Genomic DNA, 22,184 nt, shown 5'->3' on the forward strand with positions numbered 1-22,184 from the left:
TTAGTATAAATTATAGCCATCCTCCCAAGATAGATCTTCAAATTTTCGGGAAATTTCTTTAAAAATTAAAATCTGGTAATATGCTATATTTGTGGTAGAAATGGACAATAAGGGAAGTTCCTTGATGGAATTGTTGAGTCATGCTATTTAAGGAAGTAGTAAAGATAAGAATGCATAGGCAAGGGTAGGGGCTAGATAACAGAATGCCCTGAAATCAAGATAAGTTGTATTTGCTTCAGTGCAACACCTCCACTGTATAAAGTTTTCAGAAGAGTACTAGGAGTGTCCATTCCTCCTAAGATGCTGGCTGCACCAAAAAATGAACAACCTACAGTCAGGTGCCCCGCAGAATCCATCAGCTGCTAAAGCTTCTGCTTCTCTACAGCAGCACAAGTAATAAAATTCCTGATTTTACTCCTGTGCTCATGTAAGAAAAACTATTAAAGAGTTACTTTAAAAACTCTTCTGCTATCAATTTGATACTCCCCACAGCATCCCTCTAACACCGGTATTATCACCATCGTATTGTTGAAGGAAATAACCTTAGAAGACAGTGCCAAAGCCAAAATGAGATATCTAGAATTTACAATGTTCAGATTTAATACTCAGTCCACACGCACAGTGGCATGAGCATAAATCTCAACCCTAGTATTGTTTATCAAACATTTAATTCACTAAAAAACTTCAATTTTCACAAGGAATCTACAACCCAATAAGACCCACCCAAACATGTCTCAAATGACATGTCAAAGTCAATTCACTGACTTACTCCCCAAATGGCTCCTTCTCCCAACATCCCTACATCTGCTTATGGTAATGCTCTTTTCTGGATAACCTAAACTCAAAAACTTGATAATCTCTTTGCATCTAATTAGCTGCTAAACACTTTAAGGGCTCTGATCATGGCACTGTCCATAACAAAAAAAAATTAAAAAAAAAAAATTCAGTGACTTCCTACTGCCTAGCAAATAAAATCCAAACTCTTACACCAACACAAAGGATTCAGAGCTCTCCACAACAGAGCCCCAAAGTGCCTTAATACACAGCCTAAATAACAGCTAACCTGGAAGTCTTGCTATTACTCACACTTAATGCTTATAAAAACACATGACCTTGAGAAAGTCACTTAATCTGAGTTTTATTTTACTGGACTATAAAATGGGTACAGTAACGCTTGCCTGAAAGGACTAACTGAGGTAATGAAAATGAGAATGTGGCTATAAATTTTAAAGTACTATAAAAATACAGACATTATCATTATGTCATGGTTATGGTAATATTATTTATACCTGCCTTGCTCCAGAAAGGATGTAAGGTGGCCCACATAAAACAAGATAAAAAGAGTTTAAAGATGGAAGCAATAAAAGAAATACAAAACAAATGTATGGACAAAAAATTGACCTACTAATTATGTAAACATAATTGCCTATGCATGTGCTTCTCAGGTTAATAATTTGACCTAAACACTGTAGTTTGATTTGAAAAGGAAACTAAGTCAATTAGACAATTCAGTGTCCATAAGACTAAAAACAAATAGTTTCTACTGTAAAGGCCAGGCAAGAATTTCTCCCAAAGGTCCTTATTCCATGTAATGTAATTGGACAATATCCTCAACACCTTTATCACGACTTATCTATTTCATAAATCATTAGACTGAAAGTCTCTTGAGGTCAAGTAATTTTTAAATTATGTTTGTATCTCTAGTAGCACCTACAGTAATTAGTTAATAAACCAAATACCTCTATACACTGGTTTCTATGGATCTAATCTCTCCCTTCCTATTTCAAACCATCCTGCACACCACATTACTCCTAACATACCATTTTTATCACATCAGTCCCTATTTCAAAATCCTCCAACAGCTTTCCTGCACATAGAACAAATGCTTCCTCATTCTTTACCTATACATCACAATGCTGAACACAACCTCCCCTTCAATGGCCTTCTCTGTATTCCCATTCCTCTAAATTCTTCTTGCCCTTTAAAGCTCGGTTTAAAAGTTTCACCTTCTACATAAAGCCTTCTCTGACTGACAGCAATGGGGCAGGAGGAGAGACTGGGAGGTGGGAGAAAGTTAGAAGTCTTGTGTTCTTATCTGTTACTGAATAGTTAAGTGACTGTGGGCAAGTCACTAAACCATTGTGAAAATATTTCCTCAACTGTCAAGCAAAAGCTTTAGGAAAGATTATATCTAAATTACCTTCCAGCTATAATATATTCCAGGATGCTCTGGCTCTTTCAAACTTGGACACACTCTGATCTATTCTCCGATCTTCATTATCTGTTACATATTTTAATATGTAATTATATACATTGTTTTTCCATTTTTCCTGCTTAAGTAAACATACCAACTCCTCTGCAGCAGTCATATTTCCTTGTTATCCCCAAAGACTATAGGCATAGGACCAGGTACATAGCAGATACCTTTTATAAACTAGGATGGTAACTATTTTAAAACATTAATTATAATATTGCTTGCTGCAGTATGAATCAGCCAAAAAAGGCTGTATTTTTCATTAAGCAGACCACTAAAATAAGTGTACTAAAACAAGAAAACACCTAAGTCACTTTTCCATATAAAAATATATTTCCTTTAAGGCATCAGTGCAACTCCGTTAAGGTAATCACATGTTTAAGCACAAATGAGTCTTTTAACACACAGCATATTGTTCATTTTCCAGCCATTCCTGTTTATATCTTCTATTGCAAACGGAAAGTTCAACAGAAGTGGGGAAAACCTGCCATAATAATTATTATTATTGATTTAATTTCATATACCATTTCTATATTCCAACATAAAAAGCATAAAGTTACAAAGAATTATGAAATAAATAATGTGATAAATTGCACTTGCTATGACTTTCAATATTGAAGACTTAGTAAAGCTACTACAAACACTTAGCTTTGTGCAATGTGAACACTGGCTGTTAAAAAAAAGTATAATGTATCCTCTCCGGATAAATGTCCAGGAGTTCCAGCAGTTTAAAAGAAATCTGGGCCAGGTGTGGTAGCTCATGCCTGTAGTCCCAGCACTTGGGGAGGCCACAGTAGGACTGCTTAAGCCCAGGAGTTTGAGACTAGCCTAGGCAACATAGCAAGACCCCATCTCTTAAAAAAAAATTAAAAATAAGAGAAAATAAATGAATAAAAGATAATCTGATAAATCTAGAGGTTTGCTGATTCTTCTTTTGCACAATTACTAGTCCTGTCAGTAAATGTAGGCAACACTGAAATCCTGAGTGCTTGCTTAATTGGAAATAAATAAATAAATAAATAAATAAAACCCAAAAACAAAAGAGCTCTATTAGTCACTGAGTATACAAAGATACCAGTGCTCAAAAAATTCACACCCCATAGTAAAAACACACAGAACCCCACAACCACATGCACTGTATTCAAGGAGCATCTTCAAATCAGAAGTTCTGAAACTCAAGACAATTCTCATATTCCAAATTCTAAACACACTGTAAATGGATCAAGTAAGTCAGGCAATAGCTCTACTCATGCTATTTTTGTTTCCATTGTTATTACTGCTGAAACAGTTTATAAGAGCTCATCACCTGTTTAGAACACAGAAATACTTCGGTACAAAACAAACCAATTTATTCCTAAGAAGAATTAAAATCTACAGTTATTCAATTATCTTTACTTATGAAATGTCAATAATGCACAAAAATGTCCAGCAAAAGATGCATAAGGAAACTGCTATTCTCTGTGAACCTTAATTATTATCCCTTTCAACCACTCAAGAGGATATTTACATCCTTTAAACAACACAGTAAGAATTAAGCAAAATGGTGACTCAAAGTTACCCCAAAAAAAGGAAAAGGAAAAAATTCATGCAGAAAGGGTACAGAAATTCAAAGCAGATATGTCACTGAATCAAATCAACAACTTTCAACTCCAACGCCCAAGAAATAGTAAGTACATTTGCTCAGGCATTTAGCATTTAAGGAGGGATCAAAAACAAGAACATGGATGACCAAAAGGGGGCATGTTTTGTTTGTGACTTGGTCTGTTCCCTAAACACAAATTATCTGAATAGTTCTAAATTCAAATGCAATAACTTTCATTAGGAAAAACACATTCCTGCTTAAAATCAGGCTTCATAGCAAGTCTTTACTAATCACAAGAACTATGTAATTAACACAATTATATAAAGGCAAATTAATGAGTCACACAACATTATTTTTAATGGTGCTTGAAAGACTAATATGCAAAGATTACAACTATGAGGTTTCAACATTAAAAAACAAAACAAAAATAACCGATAACAAGGCAATCACTACTACATATTATAGTCTTCCAAGTACAAAGGAAACATTCATGTAAATGAGTGACCAACTTAAAAAACACAAATAAATTCAAGATGAAGCAATACAGACTCAAGAAACAGGTCAAATATTTCAATTTTTAATAGAAAATACTTAAAGATAACAATTAAATTTCCACTTCTGTTATTTTAGAACCACCTGCCTAAGATATTCAAAGGTCTATTAAACATCTTTGGTGGCTTGAGAAGAGCAATGTAACATTTTGAGCCCTGAACTTATTCCAAAATCCACTAACCAGATGAATGGCAGATTGACAATTACTTCAAACTAGGCAGCAATGAAACACATTTTATTTACACTGCTTTATACTACCTATTGATGTAGAGAATAGTAAATTTAAAATATTGCAGAACGCTACACCTGAATTCATGTGAACCTGAATAATAGCCACGGTTTGTTTTTTCCTTCTCTACTGGGATTTTTGACAATGACAAAATGAAAGGAATTACAAACTAATTTCAGAGAAGAGGTTAAAAATTGCTTTTACAGTAATGGTTTGGAAGCAGAACAGTCCTTTAGAAATCAAAAACAGTTGGTCAGCTGTCACATGAATTTTCAAGACCTTGATTCAAAAGTATCATTGTAATTAATAGGTGGGAGAGTTAAGAAAGTGACAACGGGCTGGGCACGGTGGCTCACGCCTGTAATCCAGCACTTTGGGAGGCCGAGGCGGGTGGATCACTTGAGGTCAGGAGTTCGAGACCGGCCTGGCCAACAGGGTGAAACCCCGCCTCTACAAAAAAATACAAAAATTAGCCAGGCGTCATGGCGCATGCCTGTAGTCCCAGCTACTCAGGAGGCTGAGGCAGGAGAATCGCTGGAACCCACCAGGCCGAGGTTGCAGTGAGCCGAGATCGCACCAACGCACTCCAGCCTGGGAGACAGAGCAAGACTCTGTCTGGGAAAAAAAAAAAAAAAAAAGAAGACAGTGACAATGGATTTCCTAGAAATACGCGGGAAACTACTTGACAGATGCAAAAGGAGACAGGCAGGTTATAAACTCATGTGGGTTCAAAAGTAACCTAAAATACTCTATCAAAATTGGATCACAAATTCAGGTTAGAAATAAAGCAATTTTATCACATTCTCAGGGAATTTTAATCATCACCTTAAAATAAACTAATAATTAAAAATATGAGAAATGTCTTACAAGAAAATCTATTAATATGTCAAAAATTCTAAGTGCAATCACTGTTGCAATGGAACAATTTTAAAAATCACTAATCAAAACAAAATGAACAAACTTGTCCAGACTAAATCCAAAAAGAATTCTGAATTTTTTTTAAAAAAATCTGTTTTAAAAGCACATGCTTTCCTGTAAGTATTCTACCTTATTTTCAACATTATCATTTCCACCTAAAAGAATACACAGCCCTCATTCTCAGCTCTGCTTTATTCACTGAAATGGATTCTAAGGCAAATGGTCTCTCCATTAGCCTAAGCCATGCTCTGATTAAGAAACACAGTTTCTTATAAAAGTCTGGGGGATCACAACAAACATATCTAAAATAAGCATTTATACGGGTCACTTCTATGATTATATCTATCTAAAACCCAAATACTCCATTTGAGAATTTTGAGGAAATGAATTTTTACAATAGCATTAAAAGTGAACCAAAATATAAGGCCAGTTAACAACATCCATCCTTTTCTGTATTACAAAAACTGTAAGTGCAATTTTGCTTGTAAAATCCAATGTACATTTTATCATTTTGTATAAAATATCTACGGCCTCAGTAGTGATTAAATTGCAGCTATAAAGGAAATTGTCCCGAAATAAATGGTTTCCCTATGAGAAGGCTTCATGCTACACTTCACCTCAGGACAATAAATCAAATTAACTGCACCTTGTCCTCTGTCCAATGACATCATCAGTTTGACCACATCTTGGGAATCGGGTGCAAAAACATATGCTATTTAAGGCATGAAATTATACTGCTGCTTTTTGTCCATCTGACCTCATACTTCAGGTCTCTGAAGCAGTCATTCACCTGAAGGTTCTCTTAAAAGCTACAGATTTTTTTTTTTCCTGCTGCATTCAGGGCCTGCCTACTGTGAGTGAAAGAAGAAAAATGGTGAGAACTGGTTATCTGAAATTAGCTTGCGTTTAGTCCATCAAACCTAGAATTTTGTTACAAATTAAACTGAAGACCAATGTCCCACAAAATACACAGCTAGCCACTCACCAAAATGTCTTAACATAATTTCAAAGGTTTAACACATTAGTGTTAAACCCCACTCCTCTAATACTTCCCTCAGCTACTCAGCGGTAAACATCCACCAATGAGAGGCAACACTAGTCACACTCACACTCACACACACCCCTACACAAAATAAAAATGTTAAAGAAAATTTTACCATAGGAAAGACCAAAAATCAAAATTACTGTTTCCTCTAAACAGTAAAAGTTAATCTGCCTCTCACAAGCCAACTGTCCTAAGTCTAGATAAAACATAAAATCAATTCTGACAACTTAAAGAGGAGGGGCGGGTGTGCTGGGAGGAGAATAAGTTCCAAGATCAGGGTAAACGCAATGCCTTTGTTTATTCTTCTCTTTTCACTCATTTAACCATGACACAAATACTCAAAGAAAACATAACCCCATTTTTTGTTTTCAGTAGTGCTACAATTAAAATAAGCAAGTCTATGACAATGATAGCACAAAATTAACGTCAGCTCCATTTTAAATTAGAATGAAGATGTCAGAAAGGGAGCACCACACCAAGAAATTATGAAAGTGTTGTTAATTGGAATTTCTAATATTTAGCTACTCCACAACTCCTAGAGGGAAAAAAAAAGTGTCAGTTTTACAAATACTGCAGATCTTTACAAAGCCTTAAAGTATTTAACATGGGGGTGGGGAGCAACCGGGGTACCTATCCCCAAAACAAAGTGATTTGGATTAAACCAAAATAGATTTCATAGGCTCTGAAAATGAAATACAGGGCAGATTTTTTTCCCACTAGGCCCAATACTACTGCAAACTATAAGAAAGTCTTTTTAAGACAAAACAAACCATCACAGAGTTGATACTTAGCTAGGAGCTGTTTTAATGCCAGTAAAGCCCCAAGAGAGTTTGTTTTGCCCGCGGAGGAGGGGAAAGTGTGTGGAAGTTGGTGGAGGTAGTCATTTTGGTTATTAGTAAATAAATCAAGCAGCAGAGAACATGAGGCCTAGGCAACTGCTAGAGAAGCCAAGGCCTAGCTTCCCCCCTCTCTTCCCAGCACGGCCTGGGTTTGATCTCAGAGCCCTGCGGATTGCCAAGGAAAAAAAAAAGAATCATATCGAACCACAAAAGCACATGGGGCGAATGTAAAATATAAACACGGCGTTGGGCTGTGAGTGGCTGTTATTAAAGGTCTGAATTACTAAACATGAGAGGCGGGGAAAGCCAGGCGGCCATTTCAATAATATAAACCTCCCCGAATTAGACATTATTCAAATGAGAAGAGGTTCAGCTAAGCAGAGAGTAAAGACGACCCAGCACCCAGCGAGAAAACACCGCCACAGAAGAAGGGAGGGGGATCCCCGTCCCTCCCCACCGACTCCCAACAGGAGAGAGGAAATCGAGAATACGATCAACTTGTCAAGCCAGCCCATTCTGGGGCAGGAGGGCAGCCCTTTACATCCAAGTTCTCGGGAGGCCTCTGGGCGCTTTGGGGCCTCGGAGCGAGAGGCCCCGGAGGGCCACCCGCCCCGTGCGTCCAGGTCAGGCGCAGGGGGTGGGGGGAACGGAGGGGGGGCAGCGGGGAGGGGCAAAGGGAGACGGAGGTCAGACCACGCCAGGCACCTCCAGCCCAACTCGCCCGCGAAGCCCCGGCCGACAACGCAAAGGGGCTGCCGACCGCCAGCCTGGGGCGCGCGGGCCGCCCCAGAGGACATCCCCTCGGCAGGAACTTGCCCCAAGGACTCCTTCCAATCCAGTCCACCCCCGAGAGGGGCCACGGAGACCCCTGCGCGGGTTCCCCACCCCCGCCGCCCCAGGCCACCTCACAGCGCCCATGACCGCTCACCCCTACCCACCTAGAGAGCAGGCCTGGCTTGGGTCAGGCCACCACATCGGGGACCAGTGGGGCGCGGCCGAGGTGCCTGGGGCTGTGACCCCCGGGCTCAGCCCCGCGCGGGGCGCGGGCAGGGAGCTCTCCCCGCGCGCACCCCCGGTTGCCCTGAGGGCCGCCCCCCAAGGCGGGCAGCGACCCCCCGCCCAGGCCCGCTCCCGGGGGAAGACGCGTGCGGGTGTCTGGCCGCCGGGGTCCGCTCCGACCCCGCCGCCTCCCCGGCATTGTGCTCGCCGCCGCCTCCATCCCCCTCCACGCCCCCCACCCCGCGCCCGCCCGGCCCCGGCCGCCCGCCCGCCCGCCCGCGCCCTACTGCGCCCCGCCGGCCCAGCAGCTATGAATATGTAAAATGTCTTTATTGTCCTCTCCCTCTGCCCCGGCCCCGCCGCCCCGCCGCGGACCCGCTCGGGTTCGGGCACGGCGGCGAGGAGGCGGCAGCGGCGGCCGGCAGAGGAGGAGGGCCGGTGCCGACGGGCGGGCGGCGAGCGGCGGCGGGGGGGGCCGGGGGCAGGAGGAGGGCAGTGGATCGCAGCCCCCTTTGCCCCTTGTCTTCCCCCTGCGCCTGGCCGCTCCGAGCCTCTTTCCCCCTCCGCTCGGCGCCCGGCGGGGGCTCCGTGCTCCCCGGCCCCCCATCTCCCCGCCGTTAATTATAATAATCCTGAGTACTAATAAATTATGCTAAGTCGCGGGGGGGGGCAGCGGGAGCCGGGGTTGAGTATGAATATGAATATGTAAAATGCTGTAATGATTACCTGCTGCTGCTGCCGCCGCGGCTGAACTCTCATCTTGACTCGCTGCTCCTCCGTCCGCCATTTTGAATATTTTAACCAAAATCGCCCGGTCGATAAACCCTCCCTCGCTCTGGCTCCCCTCCCCCCTCCCGCCCTGCTTGCCTCCTCCCTCCTCTCCGCCCCCTCCCGCTCCCTCCTCTCCCCGGGCGCGCGCCAGGGGGCGCGCGAGGCCGGCTCTGCTCGCCCCGGCCCCCTCAGAAGAGCTCCACCCCTCTCCCGCGCTCTGCGCACGCGCCTTCGGGGCGCTGTGGCCCTTCGGTAGCTAAAGCAGCGCCCTCAACCAACCAGGTACTCTGTCGCTTCATTTTTCGTCTCGGCTCTGCGCATGCGCGCCTTTCTCCTGCCGCCAGAAGTGTGGCCGGCGCATGCGCTCCCTCTAGCTCAGAACCAGATTATATAGTGGCCCGGGCGCCCGTGTCTTCTTACACTTCTCCCTTTTCCTCCCGCCTTGCTTCCCTGTTGGCTTCGCTCCGGTCTCCCCCAGTGGCCTGTGGCATTGTAAAAGCAGGGCAAGGAGCACAGCGGCCAGTAACATGGGGGCGCGTGGAAGGGCAGTGAGCGGCCCGCGTGCCTTGTGCTCCGCACTTTCTTCAGGCTTTCCGCGCAGTTGAAACATTGGCAACAATGGAGAAGCCGCTCCTCCCTAGGTAATTTCCGGCCCTGTGGGCAGGTAGGGGCGGAAACGACCGCCGCGGGGAGCCGGGCATGAGGCAGCTGCTGAGCCACACGCGGGCCTCCCGCTTTAAATTTGAATCCGAGCTAATCCCCGCCCCCTGATCTGCCAGTGCAGGAGACCCGGCCCCGGCAAACGCGAGGGGGAGTGTCGTGTGAGTGTTTTAATTAGTCCTAAATCTCTTCTGCTCTACTTGCTTCTAACGCCAGGCTGGCTTCCTCGGGAGCTAGGCGTCTTATTAAGTCGCTAATTTCCGCCCTACCCTTTCTTTCTGCCTTCACGCCCCTCTAACGCCGCTCCCCCCCCGATCGAAACAGACCCCATCTTCTGAGGCTTCCCCCCGCGCCTTCTTCACGCCTTGTAACACCTTTTAAAACCTAACAGTAAGCTGATGACTAATAAAAATGTCGAACTCGTAACTTCATCGTGAATTTTATTTTGCTGTGTTTTTGAGTAAATATGGTATTGGGGAAAGGTTTCGCGTTGCACATATCTTTCTTGGTAACTAGGCATAATGTTGCTGAGTTTTCTTTATCTTAAATGGCGAAATTCCCTGGACAAAGTCCCAGGTCTAATTATTTTACGAATTTTTAAAGCCCTATTTTTGTTTGTTTGTTTGTTTGTTTGTTTTTTAAGAATAGAAAGGTGTATTTCATGGTAAGCAAAGTTTAAAAAAAAAATCAGCTCTAGTTAATCTGTCTTGAGAGATATGACTGAAGTTTAAATTGGGTAGAACTGCTGGTTCTACACTTAAAAACAAAACTGATTTCCAAGTGAGAGCAATTATTTTAATGGCTAAAGTTTTAATCATCAGTCCTACCATGCTCGTTGAACTCCTTTAACTGTGCAAGTACAGTTAAAGCTATTGTCAGTGACAGGCAACGATTTGGGGGTGGGATTGATTTGTTCGTGGTAATTAAGCCTTAGGGTGTGTGCATGACTGTTTGAACCAAATAATTAGACCGCCCTGTAATCTAATTATTTAGAGCCACGCCAACCAGCACACTTAAGGAAATGAAATATTTAACTAGTTAATCTGGAAATATGGCCTAAGTTATTTTCACCAGCATTACTGTAAGAGAAGTCTCAGAATTGTCAGCCTTATTGGAAATAGTTAAGTACATGCCCCTGCTCTGGGGACCACAAATTTGAAATCATCTCCACTAAGAAAAAGAGCTCAAATACCCTTATTTAATTTCCTATCTTCTATTTAATCCTAGTTTTGCTCTTTGGTTCAAAAAGTATATTAATATGACCTTCGGAAAGTCATTGAAGCTAGTGTATGTGTTATGCATTCTTTACTGTTTCACTTCTATAAAAGGAAATTTTCATGGAAAGGATTTTTATTTAAGGAAGGATAGTTCTGTGAGAACAAAAATAGCTTAAAATAGACTGTATCAAAGTTTCGTTTTCCTCCTAATGAGATATTTATATTTCCAGCTGTCCCCAGTGCCTAGCACAATGCCTGGGCATAGTAGGTGTTCATATTTGTTGAAGAAAAATAGTGAATATACAGTTATGTATGTTAGGATTATTTGTAAAATTAATGTCATTTATTCAATAAAAATTGTAAACATCTGCATTGTGCCATGAACTTACTAGGTGCTAAAGATAGGAAAATGTGTAAGACACTACTTTAACCTCAGCAAACTCACATATATCACTTTAAAAAAAAAAAAAAAAAAACCCTTACAATACCCTGGGAGGTAGAAACTCTTTATCCCAGTTATCTAGGATGGGAAGATTGAGGCATAGAGATGTCAAGTAACTTGCCCAGTGTCACACCACTATTAAGTATTAGAGCTAAAATTCAAACACAGGCAAGAGACCGTACTCTTAGCCACTACACTAAGTTATTTGCTTTGGGTCAGGCAAAGTCTTGGAGGTACATGTATTAGACTGTTCGTGCATTGCTATAAAGAAATACCTGACACTTGGTAACTTACAAGAAAAGAGGTTTAATTGACTCATGGGTCTGTAGGCTGTACAGGAAGCATAGCACTGGGAAGGACTATGTTTCTGGGGAAGACTCTGGAAGCTTACAATCATGGTGAAGGCCAAGCAGGAGCTTGTACATCACACAGGAGAACAGGAGCAAGAGAAAGAGTAGGGGGGCAGGTGCCACACACTTTTAAAGGACCATGTCTTACAAGAACTCACTGTCACGAGAACAGCACCAAGGGGATGGTGCTAAACCATTCATGAGAAATCTACCCCAATGATCCAAACACCTCTGTATTAGTCTGTTCTTGCACTGCTATAAAGAAATACCTGAGATGGGGTAATTTACAAAGAGGTGTAATTAGCTCACAGTTCCACAGGCTGTGAGATACACACTTAAACAACCAGATCTCATGAGAACTCACTGTCACCAGAATAGCAAGGGGGAAATTCACCCCCATGATCCAATCACCTCCTTCCAGGCCCCACCACCAAAATTGGGGATTATAATTTGACATGAGATTTGGTGGGGACACTGATTAAACCATATGGGTACATATAGTTCAGTATAGGAAGGGAACACATTAACAATGTCCTTGTATATAATGTCATAATAAAAATGTAGGCCAGGTGCAGTAGTCGCGCCTAAAATCCTACCACTTTGGAAGACTGAGGCAGGAGGATTGCCTGACACCAGGAGTTTAAGACCAGCCTGGGCAACACAGTCCCTGTCTCTACAAAAAGCAAAAAGTTAAGGTGGGTGTGGTGGCACACACCTATGGTCCCAGCTCCTTAGCTCCTTGGGAGGCTGAGGTGAGGGATGAGGACTGCTTGAGGGCAGGAGTTAGAGGCTGCAGTGAGCTATGGTGGTGCCACTGCACTCCTGCCTGGGTGACAGAGTGAGACTCTGTCTCAAAAAAATGATTTTAATAAATAAATACAAATAAAAAGGTATATGGATGAGAACTTAAGTTCACATAGAAACAAATAGCAGCTCTATTATAATTGCCAAAAAGTAGAAACAATTCAAATGTTTTTCATGTGAATGAATAAAACATTCATACCAAGGAATACTACTCAGCAATTGAAAAGAATGAACTACTATCATATACAACAACTTCAGTGAATCTCAAAGGCATTATGCTGACTGAAAGAAGCCAGTCTCAAAAGGTTATATACCATGTACTATATGGTTCCATCTGTATGACGTTAATGAGATAACAAAACTATAGTGATGGAAAACAGATAAGTGGTTGCCAGGAGATAGTTACAGGGGAAGATGTAATTATAAGGGATAGGCACAAGGGAAGTTTGGAGGAGGGGGGCGGTTAATGGAGTTGTTCCGTAACCTGAGTATGGTAGTGGTAACACAAATCTGTACATATAGTAAAATACACACATGGCACAGTAGTGCAGGGGAGTGGTGGTTACTTCTGCCTAGCTGTTACCATTACCGGATGAATATTCCTTAGTAACAGCCCTAAAGTGTCAACAGGAATGTGTTCCATCTGTCTTGCTAAAGTGCAACACACAGGCTCCCCTGCAGCTAGGTGTGGCCATGTGTGACAAAATTTTGACTATTGAATTATAAAGAGTTAATTTGGTGGGATTTCTGGGAACGCTTTTTCAAGAAGCAAGTTTTGGGAGGCCGAGGCGGGAGGATTGCTTGAGGCCAGGAGTTCAGGGCCAGCCCTGACAACATATTAGACTGTGTCTCTACAGAAAATATAAAAATTAGCTGGGTATGGTGGCACATGCCTGTAGTCCCAGCTACTTGGGAGGCTTAGGTGGGAGGATCACTTGAGCCTGGAAGGCTAAGACTGCAGTGAGCCTTAATCTCACCACTGCAGTCCAACCTGGGCGACAGAGCAAGACTCTGTCTCAAAAAAATAAAACAAGCAAGTTTATTCTTCCTCCTTTTTTTCTCTTCCTGCTGCCCAGAATGCAGATGTGAAGACTGAAATACCTGCAGTGTTCTTGGGCCTTGAAGTGCCATTTTTCTCAAAAGACCACACCCTGTTAGGAGCAATTAGCAGATCAGACCTTCTCCACAGGCAGAGGGAAGCGCAGGACTGGGACTGGCACAGCCTTCCTTGTACTGGAGTTAACTCTTGGTGCTACCACATGGTTTTGTTAAAGACTGGGGAATCCAGACACTGGGAAATGTATTTTAATGATTATAATTGCCTTAAGTGACTAAATAAAAATTATTACTTTTTATAAACATCCCCAACATTTCACCTGTTCATAAAGATGAACATTCTAATCTAGCAAGTTAATTTGTTTTGTGGCCTAGGGATGCATTTCATAACTAATCTTACAGCAGAGGCTTTCAAACTATGTTCCATGAAGTCCTCAGTGCCAGCCTTGATGAAAAATAAGCCCTCTATGTCACCTTCAGCCAGAATGGTTCTGCTTTACCTGTATTGGAGTTCAAGATGAGATTTTGTTTAAAAACATGGTATACATATGTGTGTGTGTGTGTGTACATATGTACATATCTAGAAGTATATAAAATCAATAAAAAAAAAGGATGCCATTACTCTTTAGCATTCTATTGACACTTTGGCAAGGGTAAAAAGTAAATGAAATTAAATAATTGGTACAAATATTGGGAAGTCATAGAAATTATCATTTTTATGTGTAAGTTATTGTCTATGTAGAAAATACAAGAAAATCAATTGAATCATTGTTAGTATAGATAAAATAGTTTACACACACACACAAATAATTTCATATATATATATATAAAATGAAATACACTGTCTTGGAAGATTCATCCAAAGTGCATAGACTATAAGTACATCAAGCTTAAAGGTGCATATACTATAAATACTACTAAGCAAGCTTGGCAAAAGAAACTTTCAAAAGTTTTCAAGCCAGGCATGGTGGCACATGCCTGGAGTCCCAGTTACTTGGAAGGCTGAGGAGGGAGGTTTGCTTGAGTCCAGGAGTTTGAGACTAACTTAGGCAACATAGAAAGAGACTGTCTCTTAAAAAAAAAAAAAAAAAAAAGTTTTCAAGATAAAATGATGATGATCATTGGATATGAAGCACTGGGACGCTCATCTCCTTTTTGTCCACGTCTTATAGTGTATCCAGTTTTTCCAAGGAAGATTTTGATCCATGGTCCCTCCCCCTTGAGCAGGTGGAGCGACCTTCTGCTAAATTAATGAATGTAAACTGGTCACATGCCTTAACATTCATAAAAGGATGTCACACTTTCTGACTGTAGCTGACTACTGTAATTTATGTTCCTACCCTTAATGTACAGCATAGAATATTTCTACTTCTCGGAAATCTTTACAATTCATTACTTATCAAAAAGCTCAATATCACTTATGGAGAACTATCTGATGGATACATAGCCATTTTCTCTTCTAATTCAGTGTCAGCAAATACTGTATATGACACTACTCTTGCTACTTACTATCCTTTCCACGCCCCTGGGCAACTTCTTTAATCCATAACCCTTTCTTATGCTGAGCCTAGACTCTTGCTCAAACATGATTCTACCCGACCAGTGCTTCGAGCAGCCATTGGCATCTCCTCAGCATTGGCATGCAATATAAAATCCATTTGCTATTTCACCTCTAGATACTCTCAAAAGCCAAACTGTCAGAAAGCCATGCACTTGAAATACATCATTTTGTCCCATGTAAGATTCTTTCCTAGAATCGTACTTTGGACTTATGTCATCAGCCTACATTAAAATCATAAGAAGAAAAAACTCTTAGAAGTTATCATATTTACTGTAGGAGTGTTGTTGGAGTATCTGTCCTTTTTCTGAGGATTATTTTTTAGCATCCGACGGGCAGAGATTAAGTAACTTGCCCAAGTTTATACAGTAAGGGACAGAACTAGGAATTGAGCCAAAGATTGCCTGATTCCATATCCTCTGTTCCTTTCTTCTCTGAGCCCCCAAATTTTTTCGCCGCCTTAGCTGCCAGCTTCTGCCCCAACCTGCCTTCCCTCGCATCTAGACATTCAGTCCTTCACTTCATTTCCCTGCAACGAGATGCCTATTTTTCCCCCTGCATTTATTGACTACATTTCTGCCCTTCCTGTTTTTTCCTGCCTCTTTTTATTCTTCCTCATAAGCATTCTCTAGATAAACTCTCCCTGCATTTACTCAACAACCCATTACAGTCTGACATCTGCTCCAGTGATTTTCCTGAAATTTATTGGAAACCACTGATGACCTCCTAACTGCCAAGTCTGATGACATCTTCACTCCTCATCTTGCCCCATCTCTCGGCAATTTGGCAATGTTGATCGTTCCTTCCTTCTCAAAGCCATCTCTGCTTCTGGTCTCAGTGACAAATTGCTCTTCAGTTTCTCCTCTGATCTCTCTAACTCTGTCTTGATTTTCCTCACTGGATCCTCTTTTTCTTCCCATTAAATACAGGTACTCTCTGAGGTTCTGCTTGTGTCCCTCTCATGTTACAAGCCTGTTTGGTGTCATTATCTATCCCAATTTCAACTATTAACATCCCTCTGAAGATGACCTACTCCTTCAGTCCCCATTTCTCCTCTGATTGTCAGACTGTGTTACATTTGTCTCCTTCACTAGAGTATAAACTATCAAAGACTAGACTATATCTTCTTTTTTTTTAATCTTCTTATTCTTAATGTTATAGTACAGGCCTAGACAGAGTCGATGCTTAACATTTTTTCTTTTTTTTAATTTTTTTTTTTTTGTTTTTGAGACGGAGTCTCACTGTGTCACCCAGGCTGGAGTGCAGTGGCACGATCTCGGCTCACTGCAACCTCCACCTCCCAGGTTCAAGCAATTCTCTGCCTCAGCCTCCCGAGTAGCTGGGACTACAGGCGCCTGCCACCATGCCCAGCTAATTTTTTTGTAGTTTTAGTAGAGATGGGGTTTCATCATGTTGGCCTGACTGGTCTTGAACTCCTGACCTCGTGATCCACCTGCCTTGGCTTCCCAAAGTGCTGGGATTACAGGCGTGAGCCACCGCACCTGGCCAACATTTTTAAAACAAATTTTCTGGCCTACTTCTCTCTGTGTTTTAATGACCATCCAATGTCTTGTAAAAAGCCTTTATTTATTCATAAACATTCATCGAGTACCTACCATATACTTGGCATTACTCTAGGCAAAACATTTCCTTTGGATTTCTGGAACATCCTAGGATCAGTCACATTTAGTTAAACCTTTTTATCTTCCAAGTCTACAACTATAATTCTTTATTTTACCCATTCAGATGCACAATTCTTCACATTTTAATATCTTTGACATCAAGATGTACCTTACAAAGGTTTGATAAGAAAGCACTGTGTCATTGTTTAATTGGCAGCATTTTTTTGTTTTTGAGACAAGGTCTTATTCTGTCCCCCAGGCCGAGTGCAGTGGTGTGATCATGGCTCACTGCAGCCTCGACCTACCAGGTTCAACTGATCCTCCCACCTCAGCTTCCCAAATAGCTGGGACTACAGGGGTGTGCACTACCACACCCAGTTAATATTTTATTTTTTGTAGAGACAGGGTCTTGCTATGTTGCCTAGGCTGTTCTCAGACTCTTAGACTCAAGCAATCCTCCTGCCTTGGCGTCCCAAAGTGTTGGGGTTTCAGGGGTGAGCCACCACGCTGGGCCTTGGCAGCATTTTCTAATGGTACATAAAATAATGATGCATCTTACAATGACATTTTCAGCTCTGTGAAATGTAATGATTTTATACTGATAATTAAGGGTTATAAACTTCATTCTATTATGTTTTGTCGTCTGAGAAATGTTTAGTAATTCTGAGTGTGCTGGACTTTGTAAGGTAAGAAAAATATATTTTTAAAGGATTTTCAATAATAAGGGTTAAAACTAAAGGAAAAGGACTTACAATGGCACAATAGTTTCACAAATCTAAACATTTCCTCTGCTCCAAATATTCAGCAATGACAGATGAAATAGAAAAAGAGAAAACCAAAAAGAAACAGACTCAAAAGCAATAATCATTTCCACAAACCAGGAAGAGCACATAAATGCAGACCATGAGTAGGTTAGCTGCCTTGAGGCAGGCAGTGGTACTTGGAATTTTAGCACCACAAAGAGGTGCTAAAATGGGCTTGGAACTAGGCTCTGGGCTTGGAAGCATCCTGCCCTCTACACACAGGTACATACACTCTTTTTTTTTTTTTAATTTTGGTAATTGGTAGATATTTTAATATCTACATATTACATAAATCAAAATTCAAAACTCAAACTATAGCATTTTATGATACAGAGAAATCTCATGTTTACTCCAGTCTCAGTTTCCCTCTTCTTTAGGAAATCATTTTTATTGGTTTGTTGTGTATTCTTCCAACGGCTCTTCTCACAACTATATATATTCTTATTTCTCTTCCTTTTTTTTTTTTGAGACAGGATCTCTCTATGATGTTGCCCAAGCTGGAGTGCAGTGGCTATTCACATTCACAGGCGCAGTCATAGCTCACTGCAGCCCAAACTCCTGGGCTCAAGTGATCCTCCTACCTCAGCCTCCCAAGTAGCTGGGACCACAGGCATGTGGTGTCTCTCGCTTTCTTAAAAGGATAGCATACCCTTTTACACAAAAGATAGCACACCATATGCACTGTTCTGTACCTTGCTTTTGTCGCTTAACTGTATGTACAGAAGATTGTTCCATATCAGGACATGGAGATTTTACTTTCTTTTTTATAGCTCTGTGTAGTTCATTGTGTGCGTGAACCGTGGTTTACTCGAGTCTTCTCTTGCTGGACACATGCTATTTACAGATAAATGTTCTCTGTTACTCTCAATATCACAATGAACAGCCTTGTACCTATGTCATTTCACACTCCCACACAGTTTTGTAAATGGAGGCTGAGTAAAATTGTGGCCTAACTTCTGCCTAGGGCTACAGCTTTATAGGATGTTGAAGATTTAGCCAAGTAGGAAGACAAAGACACAGTCTTACAACCGGGAGGTCAGTAAAACCACCCGCTGGATCATTCTCCTAAGATCTAGTTATAGATTAGAAGCTTGAGAAGTAGGGTGGAGGTAAATGTAAAACTAGTAAACAGGCCAGGTGCAGTGGCTCACACCTGAAATTCTAGCACTTTGGGAGGCCGAGGCGGGTGGATCACCTGAGGTCAGGAGTGGCCAGGAGTGGTCAGGAGACCAGCGTGGCTGACATGGCGAAACCCCATTTCTACTAAAAATACAAAAAGTAGCTGGGCATAGTGGCGTGCACCTGTAATTCCAGCTACTTGGGAGGCCGAGGCAGGAGAATCGCTTGAACCCAGGAGGCAGAGGTTGCACTGAGCTGAGATTGCACCACTGCACTCCAGCCTGGGCGACAGAGCGAGACTCCATCTCAAAAAAAAACAAAAAACAAAACAAAACTAGTAAACAACAAATAAGAAAGAAGCTTCAAAACAAATATATATCTTGGATGGATATAAATATATATTTCAAAAACGAAATACATGTGTTTATATATTAATATGTTATATTTAATTTAAATATTAAATGGGGAATTAAATTTGTATTTAATTTATGTTTAAATTATGTTTAACTTATATTAAGACAATTTATCCTTTATGGAGACACATGCCACCATACCCAGACAATTACTTTATTTTATTTTGTAGAGATGAAGTCTCACTATGTTGCCCAGGCTGGTCTCAAACTCCTGGGCTCCAGCAGTCCTCCTGCCTCAGCCTCTCAAAGTACTGGGAGTACAAGCATGAGCCACCACACCCAGTAATTTATCCAATTTGGCACTTAACCCATCAGGGCATCTGCCAGCTGTGCCCAAGGCCAGAGCATATCCGCTGAATTTCTGCCCATTTCATGAAATTTTCTAGGGGACATAGGAGCACAAGGACCTTTAATAATCCTCTGACAAAGTTGAATGAACAAAAGAGCGAGAGAGAACAATCTGCCCCATTCTGGCAAATTGAGGACTGCAGTGCTTTGTGAGAAGCATCGGAAGCACCAATCAAAAGCACTAGCAGTGCTTGGAGAGGGAAGCTTAAGTAGATAAAGGGGTGTAAAATGAGGATGCCATGGGTAACTGATCACACCTATTGAGGAGGGAAGAGTTATGATAATGGTTATGTGTGGGTTCTGGCATCAGCCACACCCAGGATTGATTCCAGGCTTGCCTCTCACTGACTGTTTAACCTCACACAAAGATCTTGAAAGCCCCTGTACACTAGGGTCCTCCACTGTAAAATGGGGATTGCAGTGCTTTCTTAGTGCTCCCTGTATTGTGAGTACTGATAGGATTTTGTGAGATACTTCTGAGATCTCACCAGAAATACCCACAGAAACCAGTCCTACATGTAGGCAGGGCAAGAGGCAGACACAAAAGCCACACAAGTCAGCATCTTGAGCGAAAGAAATAATAGGGAGAATGCAAACTGAGGTTTATTGAGCTATTATTCTTTTATTTCACTTTAGTTCCACAAGTATCATCATTCAGAGATAAAAACTCTAAGTCCTTCTTGCAAGACAATCTGAGTCTACTGAACATTCACCAGTGTGGGTAAAATGCACATTGTAAAGTACATGTATATCAGGGGAGCTCAGAGCAGATGCATCTAACTCCTAACTCAGACAGGAATCAGTGGCCAGGAGCTGTTCAGAGCTGGAGGGATGAAGGCGAAGGAAGAGCCTTGGACAGCCACTAGCTTTTTGGGTGGGTGACTGGGGATCCCCTAGAAAGACAAGACATACAAGAGGGAGGTCATGGTTGGAGGTGAGGACCTGAAGACTGTTTGAGTGTAGGACCACTGCTTTCAAATAGAGGGGATGTAGGGTACAGGAAAGGGCTAAATGTGCATGACTGAAGCCAGCCCAATTGTCCCTAGAACTGATGTTTATGGTTTCTTTTGAATAAACATAGAAATTCATCCTCCCAGTCTTGAAACTTGGGAAAGTTACATATATATGAACTTACACTGAAGCACTAAACATTTATTTTATCTGAGTTCCTTTCTCAGAAAACCAAACATCAGTCCTCCCAGATAGTATCAAGGAACTGAAACTTACCAGATCACTGCATCTAGACAGTGAAACACCAGACCCCTCACCTGTCATGAGTGCCTAGCCAGCCACCTGCTTCCTGTTGACCAACTCCTCTTCCTTACCCCTCACTAATTCTTGTTTTCCCATACATGGTTATAGTTCTTCCCTGCTATATAAACTTCTAATTTTAGTTAGTCAGGGAGATAGATTTGAGACCAATCACCCATTGCCTTGGCTGCAGCACCTAATTAAAGACTTCTTCCCTGGTCATACTCATTGTCTCAGTGATTGGCTTTCAGGTCCTGCAAGCAGCAGGACCTAGACTGAACCCCTGGCATTTCAGTAACATTACCTCAGTTAAATCTTATGCCATTCTTGGGAAGTGCTATGGTTTGGATATGGTTTGTTTGTCTTCACCAAATCTCATGTTGAAATTTGATTCCCCCGTGTGTCTGTGTTGAGAAGTAGGGTGTGGTGGGAGGTGTTTGGGTCATGGGGGCAGATCCCTCCTGAATATCTTGGTGCTGTCCTTGTGGTAGTGAGTGATTTCTTGCTCTGGTGAGACTGGTTTAGTTCTCACAGGAATGGATTAGTTCCACCAAGAGTGGGTTTCTATAAATCCAGGATGCCTCTCTGGTCTGGTCCCTCTTCATGCTTGCTTCCCCTTTGACCTTCTCCTCCATGTTTCAATGCAGCACAAAAGCTCCACCAGAGGACAATCTGGAGCTAAAAAGAAAAAAAAAACCACGAGCTAAATAAACCTTTTTCCTTTATAAATTACCCAGCCCCAGGTATTCTGTTATAGCAATGCAAAACAGATTAAGACAGGAAGGAAGCATTATTTCCAATGCATAATGGTCAGAAGGGCTGAGGTTCAGAGAAATTTAGTAACTTACCCAAAGTTGCTCAGGCACTGAAATTTGAATGCAGAACCACCTTACATCAGCTTTTCTCACTAAGGAAGGCTGCTCTGACTCAAGAGAAAGAAAACCTAGTGTTTCTCATTGCCAGATATTTCTGATTGCTACTTACTTTCTCATTTATTTCATATTATGATAATGTTTTCCTGGAATTGGATGATATAATACTAGAAATTGGAGATGTTTATTCGCTACAAAGATTATATATGCAGGCTTCCTGTCATAATCAAGGGAAGTTGCTCACATCATTTGTGATTTCCAGTCTTCTCTGTACATGATAATGCTTATTTTAGGAAATCTGTTTTTACTAAGCCTGCTGATCTTCAAAAGGAAAACAGGCAGAGGCGAGGACTGTGATATACTCTTTTGATATTTATCGAGTCTAGAGTCCACCTTAAATTAGTTTGCTGGGAAGCATTACATGTGATGAATGGTATAGTATTTAAATGATGCTGTGGATGTTTTTCCCTAATAATAAAG

At 41.6% G+C, this 22,184-nt stretch overlaps 1 protein-coding gene across 3 annotated transcripts in view; it reads right to left on the reverse strand.

Moving 5' to 3' along the window:
• Window positions 1–9,310, reverse strand: part of POU2F1 (POU class 2 homeobox 1) — a 208,076-nt gene extending 198,766 nt beyond the window's left edge. For 2 of the 3 annotated variants that reach the window (XM_063649068.1, XM_054466594.2), the window contains exon 1: window positions 9,145–9,310. In XM_063649068.1, coding sequence (XP_063505138.1) covers window positions 9,145–9,205 — 61 coding nt within the window. In that variant the 5' untranslated portion in view covers window positions 9,206–9,310. The remainder of the gene's footprint in view (window positions 1–9,144) is intronic. The other variant, XM_063649062.1, reaches the window with a different exon arrangement.
• Window positions 9,311–22,184: the final 12,874 nt, after the last annotated feature.

The sequence above is a fragment of the Pongo pygmaeus genome, chromosome 1, assembly GCF_028885625.2.
Source record: "Pongo pygmaeus isolate AG05252 chromosome 1, NHGRI_mPonPyg2-v2.0_pri, whole genome shotgun sequence".
Lineage (NCBI taxonomy): Eukaryota > Metazoa > Chordata > Mammalia > Primates > Hominidae > Pongo > Pongo pygmaeus.